The 7,500-nt window shown below is 37.4% G+C and overlaps 1 protein-coding gene across 2 annotated transcripts in view; it reads left to right on the top strand.

Annotated features, from left to right (window-relative positions):
• LOC140938911 (tetratricopeptide repeat protein 4-like) overlaps window positions 1-6,443 on the top strand; it is a 12,523-nt gene extending 6,080 nt beyond the window's left edge. For both annotated transcript variants that reach the window (XM_073388435.1, XM_073388434.1), the window contains exons 2-5: window positions 1,245-1,382; window positions 1,633-1,794; window positions 2,229-2,306; window positions 6,260-6,443. In XM_073388435.1, coding sequence (XP_073244536.1) covers window positions 1,304-1,382; window positions 1,633-1,794; window positions 2,229-2,306; window positions 6,260-6,366 — 426 coding nt within the window. In that variant the 5' untranslated portion in view covers window positions 1,245-1,303 and the 3' untranslated portion in view covers window positions 6,367-6,443. The remainder of the gene's footprint in view (window positions 1-1,244; window positions 1,383-1,632; window positions 1,795-2,228; window positions 2,307-6,259) is intronic.
• Window positions 6,444-7,500: the final 1,057 nt, after the last annotated feature.

Genomic DNA, 7,500 nt, shown 5'->3' with positions numbered 1-7,500 from the left:
AAAAAAAAACATAGCTCATATGTCGGTGTTCTTTGTATCTTTGTCTGTTGGTATATATGTGACAAGCCTCCCTCGCAGGCGTTTTTAGGGAAGCTCGTATTTCTGTGGTTAGAGATGAAAGACGGGCTCCCCCAAAAACGCCTGTGTGGGAGGCTAACTGATGTGACAAGCCAGGTCAAGCCGTGCCCCCCAAGATACCATTAATTTATTTATTATTCGAAAGTTGAATCAGTTGGTACTTGCAGTTCAGATTCAAGAATTTGCGATCCTGCATGCGTAATTAGGGGTATCTCTTCGCACGCAAGGTAGTTACGAAATTTCTACGAGCTCAGATATCTTGAATTTGATGTAAATGTCTTCGAAGCAATTTTGTCCATACAAAGATACTTCAACCTGACCGAATACAGAAAAGTTATCGTAAAAAATTCACTCCTCAGTTAACTAATTATGCAGAATACAGTCAACTCCCGTTACTGACTGCGGACGCCCTCGGGACCGCGATTTAGTGTCCTTTATAGCGAGAGTCCGTAATAACGGGTTGCGAGAAAAAATTTCTTGACATTAGCGGAATTAACTTTATTCATATTGTACATTGTCTCCAAAACCAATTGCAGTGCATTTTTTTGCATATAAAGAGCGTCAGAACTTTATTTACAAACAAGACAAATCGTAACATTAACAGACCTTAATTTTTTTTTGCATCTCCCTTTCATTTACCACAACAGTCAATGAAAAATTTGTAGTACTGACACAAACACCATAGAGTTTTTTGCAAGTAAGTACGGTAGTTTCTTACAAGGATCATGTTAAACGAGAATCGGAATGTTCACTTTTCAACCAAAGTGACAGAGACGAAGAGAAGAAGAGGAAGAAATAAACTGTAATCTGTGATAATTCTGCCAAAAATTCCAAAAAAGCTGATTGATGTCCGTCATAACGAGAGTTCGAACATGGAATGAAGTTGTTTTGTCGGGATCGACAGAAGTGTCCGTAAGTCCGTTTTAGCGGGAATTTGTTTCAGTCAAATATGTGTAATTTTCACCGAGGATTCAGCAGCTGTCCGTAATTAGTGGAGTCTCGGTAATAGAGAGGTGTCCGCAAACGAGAGTTGACTGTAAGTGATAACGACTCCTTTTCTAAGCCATTGGATGTGATAAATGCGTTGACAAAAAGTATAATATGGATAAAAATTCTTAACATATTGTAAAAAGCAAGTAAACATGATCTTCCGTTTCTCTTATCAGGCCCTGGCAACGGCTCTTAGGCAAAGATAATCCAATCTTAAACCGGTGTCAGAGCATTCATGGAGAGAGGTCCGGGATCAGGTGACGTCACATCAGCAGATGATGAAACACTCCTGTTTGACGATGACACTTTAAAGGGTGAGGCGAACCTTGCTCTTTTCTTTCCATAATGTAATGTCAACAGTATAAAAATTTTATCCGGTTAGATGGAAGATCTCTGTTATTCACAAATACATGTACATTTTGTCACTGAGTGTGCGCGGGCCTAATTTAACTATTTTCAATCCTGGCTGGGAGTAGACCGATCAAGAGCAAATAATGATTACGTTGGTTTATCACAAAAAGTTTTAAAAAATCACTGAAATAATTATAAATTGCTGTATTATAGCAATTGCAGAGGTTTACAACAATGAGGGTTACGATGAGTACAACAAACAGAATTTCAGCAGCGCCATAAACTTCTACACAGAAGGAATTAAAGTGAACTGCAAGGATAAAGAACTGAACGCCAAACTGTACAGCAACAGGGCAACAGCACATTTAGATTTGGGTAAGAAGTTGCTTGTCAACTTTCTAAACACTTTTAAATGTATCGGTTTTGTAAGGACAGTTTTTGTAAGAACAGTCAAGCAAGGCGTGTCAGTTACATATTTCTAGTCATGCTTTATGTTTTACGCTTTCTAAAGGAAAAGACCACAAGTAAAAGCTGCTCCGAATAACTAATTTCAGTTGCTATTCATTGGTAGAATGCCTAAGGCGCGTGCAATTCCATAATTGGTTTCGGTCTCCATTAATTCTTTTGCCAAGGGCGGGAGATTTTAGAAGGATCCGCTACAATGTAAGCACAGTAACTGACAGGACAAGTTACTGAGAAAGGCAACCTAAAATATACTGTAATCCGTCACAGTACAAACCAGGTGAACGTGTCAACTGAACCGGTTCTTTTTAAGGTGTAATTGTTTTCTGCGTTCCTTCTTTTCGCAGGGAACTACACTGAAGCTCTAAATGATTCAAAAATTGCCATCGACTTACTACCATATTTTTTTAAAGCTTGTGTGCCAGGTAAATCAACTATAAATCCATCTCCACTGAATATTTCTTTCCTGACCACAATTATGAGATTATTAATTTAATTACAGTACAAACCAGGTATAAGTGTCAACTAAACGCTCGCGTACGGTAAAACTGTTGTCTTCTTACCGCTTTTCCGTGGGTTGGTTCCTCGGACAACATTACCGGCGCCTTAGCTATTTCAGTCCCCGTAAGGTAAATAGTTTTTATTATATCAATAATTTTTTATCTTGTATTGTTATTATTATTATTGTTACTATTATTATTATTATTATTATTATTATTATTATTATTATTATTATTATTATTATTAATATTACAAGTGATACCGGTAAAAGTAAATTATAATTATTTTACTACACTATAACATACATATTCAGCCAGGGCTAAAAGCGAAGCTCTGGTTAATAATACTTATAAAGAAAAAAAATTAAGTCGTGTAATGCTAAACGGGGACGGCAATGAAAATGGCATCAAGATCAATAGATGTGATTAGCAAAGAAACAAATTACACGTGCAGCACACTTTTTTCTCTAATTAGCAAAAAAAAAGTGTGCACGTGCAGCACTCTTTTTTGTCTTTCTTTGCCGTTGTTTTGCACAACTACAACGCTGTTTTGTAGGACTAAATCGTCAAACTTACTAGTTACACATTATTTTTATGGAGGAACTGTCGTACGTGCTTACCTAATATTTTGCCTCCTGTGTTCATGTTCGCTTTTATTTTTCACTGCCCCTCATTTTCACCTTGCTGGCCGCTAGCATTTCTCATTGTCTCACCTCCGCTTTGAATTTTCATGTTTTTTTCCTACAAAATTCGTGTCTTTTGTTTTCAATCACTCGCTCTAGCTCTTTCTCTGTTATCCACGTGAGTGTAAACATCAAAAATAACGTCGAAAAAGACACGACTTTGTTGTTGTTTTTTCTTTCTTAAAGTCCGGGCGGCAGTGCGATTTCTTTCCAGATAAAACCTTGAATTGTATTTCGGTTGCCATACCTGTTGATTGAATTATTTTACATTGGTATGCATGTGGTGCGGACGGACTCTCGGGGCGGTCAGTCGGTGACGGTCACGTGATTATCAAATTTTCTCGGATGGGTAGTTTACCACATTTTCTTACGCATGGTGCTCCGCTGCGCGCGCTTCACGCTTGAGAGCTCCGCTTAACGTTGCAGTCGCAGATTCGACAAAGTCGTATTTAATTTGAAACTGTCGAATTTAGTTCATTCTGACGTCCCATCTCTAAGCAGTTACCTCTCAAATTAAATTAGGCACTTGTGAAAATCGACGATTGAGCCAGTTGAGCTAAGTAATGATAACAGTGTCCAGTATTACTAAAAATACCAGTAGATGATATGATATGATACATACCGCATTTTATATATTCCCGGCCTGTAAACATTGCTTTCAATTTACCACATTATGTTATTAGCTATATGCACCACGCAGGTAAAAAAGAGATTTTTAAAATTTGCTTCAACGGGATTCGAACCCGGACCCTCAGAATCAGTTAGAACTAAAAGTTAACGTCTCCGATCCACTGGACCACCTCGGTAAAGGCTGACAATTCGAGTTTAAAAGAGGTATATATTCCTTTTCCATGTTGATTGACAGTTTTGAAGCACGACTTTTTTTTTTTTTTTTTTTAATTTCCTCGTAGAATTTAATCTTTAACTGATCGAAGGTAGACTTAAAGGTCACAAAAAACCCATTAATACTCTTTCAGGCTTAGTCCATGCCGGAGAACGTTTAAGAAATCTATGGACTATCGATTCGTAAGAGGGAGAGAATCGTACGATCATACGGTTCAGTGCTCGTAAGGTGTCTTTTCATTGGTCGGGGAAAACATCATGAACACAACAGTGTTCATCATTACTTCCATTGTTTTAGGTTAGGGTAGTAAACCATTTGGCTTTTAGGGTTAGAAGAGCCGCTACATGATCTCTCTCCCCGGAATGAAGAGAAACAATATAGCCGCCAAATACATCCTTTTAGTTTTTAAAGTTCTCCTTTATAGACACAAACATTGAACATTTATTTCGGCAAACAGACAGTTACGTTGAAAAGGATTTTACAAAAGTCTCAAGAGCAGGTCTCCTTTAAGATTTTAACTTGCAATATCGGTCAATTTATGCAACTTTTAAACTTCTAGCTTAGTATTCGTTTCAGGTTCTGCCTTGAAAATGGAATAATAATTATGAAAATGAAGAAATGATCGTCGCAGTGAAAGCAATTTATGCAACTGCGTAAACAAGCCTGAAAAAAATTCAGGACTTCAACGGGGTTTGAATCCGTGACCTCGCGATTACCGGTGCGATGCTCTACCAACTGAGCTATGAAGCCACTGACGTTGGGAGCAGGTCAGTTGTGGGTTCATATGATCCCGTGAAAGCAATGAGCGTTATTGATATATGAAATAAATCATATATGAACTGCGGAAATGAAATGAAAGTGAGGAAATTATCGTCGCAGTGAACGCAATTTATGCAATTGCATAAAGAAGCCTGAAAAAAAAATTCAAAACTTCAGGATTATTGTCTTCTTAGAGACAATACAGTGTAAAGAATTATTGAGAAAAAACAGCAAAAACTTGCCAATTTATACCAAAAAAGTACGGCTTTAAAAACGAACTAAAATATTCAAAACGTCTAGATCACGTGACTGATGATGTCATGTCTCTTTTGTTCATGAAAAAAATTATCAGGTAGAACATTACCTTCCCGCAAATTTTCCCTGCCGTGTGATAAATGGTTGACTCTCTACAGCCCTCGGCCTAGTCTCCCGACTTTTTCGCTCATGTTCTTTACCCCCTTAAATTTTAAATAACGGACGTCAGCTGGATATTTTTAAAGGCCCCACACAACTAAAACCTCAAATATGCTATTTCTTTTTAACTCGTTAATAAAATCTTGTTACAGCAACAAAAAAACCTAATTGGGAAACAGTCACGTGACTTATGACGTCATTACCTTACATTTGACATGGGAAGATATTTTATGGCAAATGTTCTCTTTTTGTAGTCTAACAGTCTTCTACGTATAAAATTGTCAAAGTAATAAAGCTTTTTAAAAAAATGCCTCAAAGGATTCTGCGAGATTTTTTTATGATAATTGTAATTTACTTTGATAATAATTATTATTATTGCCATGGATCGACACTAATATTACCACTTATTTATTCAAGAGATCAATTAACAATTAATGAATGAGGCTGAGTATCTTATGAAGAATTATGGAGACGGAGGAGGGTGTTATCCGTCGAGGCCGTAGGCCGAGGAGGATAACACCCTCCTCGATCTCCATAATTCTTCATATGAAACGAAACCCGAATTCAATAATTGTTTTATTATTGATTCAAAATAATTCCTAGTTTAAAAACATAGCTAAAACATGCTTATCTCCATAGATGTTAAGTTTAACTTCGATAGTGCATGTTTAGGTTTGTTCAGCTCCGCAAATATTCTCCAAATAGGAGATGTCGCCCTTCGAATTGTCTTCTCGTTGTTCTTGCCATGTTTTTATCTATTATTTCGCCTAGTTCTTACTCTTGAAACGAGTGAAATGTCCGCCATTTTTGTTTTCACAACTAAAACAACTCAACCTCGTCCCCAGGCCTTCTCGGTTAACGGTGCATTGACCTGCAAGAACGCTGCGCTTTTGACGTCATCGGTTTATTAATCGCAAAATTCTTCCAAATTTGGTCATCAGTAGCTGGTTATGGTGAATTATGCGTGTGCTTTTATCCAATCAGAACCGGGGAAATATTTTGAATGAATAATAATTACTATTTAATTTCTCCAGACCATATCAGCCGTTCACAAACACTTAGAATACGAAATTTTTAATAGCAAAAAACCTCCTCTTCTTCCACTCTCAAATATTTTCTTAAGGTATGTTCCTTCCTTAATATAACAAACATGAAGCAGTGATTTCTTTCCTTTTCAGGTGCAAGTGCCTGTATTCGTTTGAAAAAGTTCAAAGAAGCTATCAGATGGTGTCATAAAGGATTAGTAGTATCTTTTACTGGAGTTAATAAAGAAATTTCCATTTAGAGATCATTTCCTTACAAACCGTTGCTATACCAGGTTAGCCTGCGTGGCAGGCGTTGAAAGAGAAAGGAGTAGGGAAGAAAAGGGAAAAAGGAGGGGATTGGGGAGAGAGGAAAATTGATACCTGCTATAAGAACACCGGACGTACCTCTTTGTTTATTTCTTCGGCCGCAAATTTCCTATTGGTAGAGCCAGAATGAATTACTCATTTACGCTCATAAAGGAACAAAAAATCAAGATGAAGGGACAGGCAACAAAGAAAACATGTTTTCTTGGCAAAATCTTTAGAAGGTCAGATCAAAATTACGCCAATCGAGTAGCTACTTGGCATTAAAATCTGAACGAGAACAAGCTGCAATAGATTGTTTAACAGGCAAGGATGATCAGTTGGAGGTTTTGTCTGGCTAAACACCAAGTTCAGGTTCGACGTTGCAAGCCGTTTCTCACGAAAGGGGCCGGTTTTAATTATTCGGAGAATTTTAAAAACTGGCCAAGCAAAATTTTTAGTTCATATAGTTCATACGCCTCCGCAAAAAAGTGTCTATATGATTTGAATCTCCGGTAAAAAAGTGGTAAAAACTATCCATGGAGCTTTTTGACAAAAATATTTATATTTCTCCTTTCATAATTCGCCTTTTTGTCAGGTGACTGTTCGGTTTATGGGACCGCTATTTGGTTGGGCAAGACCAGTAAGTTTTGTTAATTCACAAGAAAGTATTATTTGTCAGGTTTGCTGGGCAACTCTAACTTCGACAAGGGTTAACTGTTCTTTCCAATTCATTTATTTTTGGACAGTGTTTATTGAATTAAAGACAATGTTATTAGGAATAATTACTAATTAACTAACTCATTTATGATATCATTTGAAAAAAACCTTTTCGACGTAACAACTACCGGTAAACAAAGTGACGTGTCTGAAGTTTCGCCCATGCTGAGAAGCGCGCTCTACTTCCTTCTGATTGGTCACATATTGACAGTTGACGTTATCGGATTAGCAGAGTAACGGTGGGCATATGCAAAAACACCGCTTCTTAGAGCAGGTGTTCAATCTCCCTCTCTCTTTCGCATTTTTCTCTTCCCTCCCCTTTTCGCGCCTGCCACGCAGGCTATACCAGGTGAACTTTTGCGCTAAAAAAG

The sequence above is a fragment of the Porites lutea genome, chromosome 5 (genome assembly GCF_958299795.1).
Source record: "Porites lutea chromosome 5, jaPorLute2.1, whole genome shotgun sequence".
Classification (NCBI taxonomy): Eukaryota; Metazoa; Cnidaria; class Anthozoa; order Scleractinia; family Poritidae; genus Porites; species Porites lutea.
The sequence above is the reverse complement of the archived record's forward strand: the minus strand, read 5'-3'. Positions and strand labels throughout refer to the sequence as shown.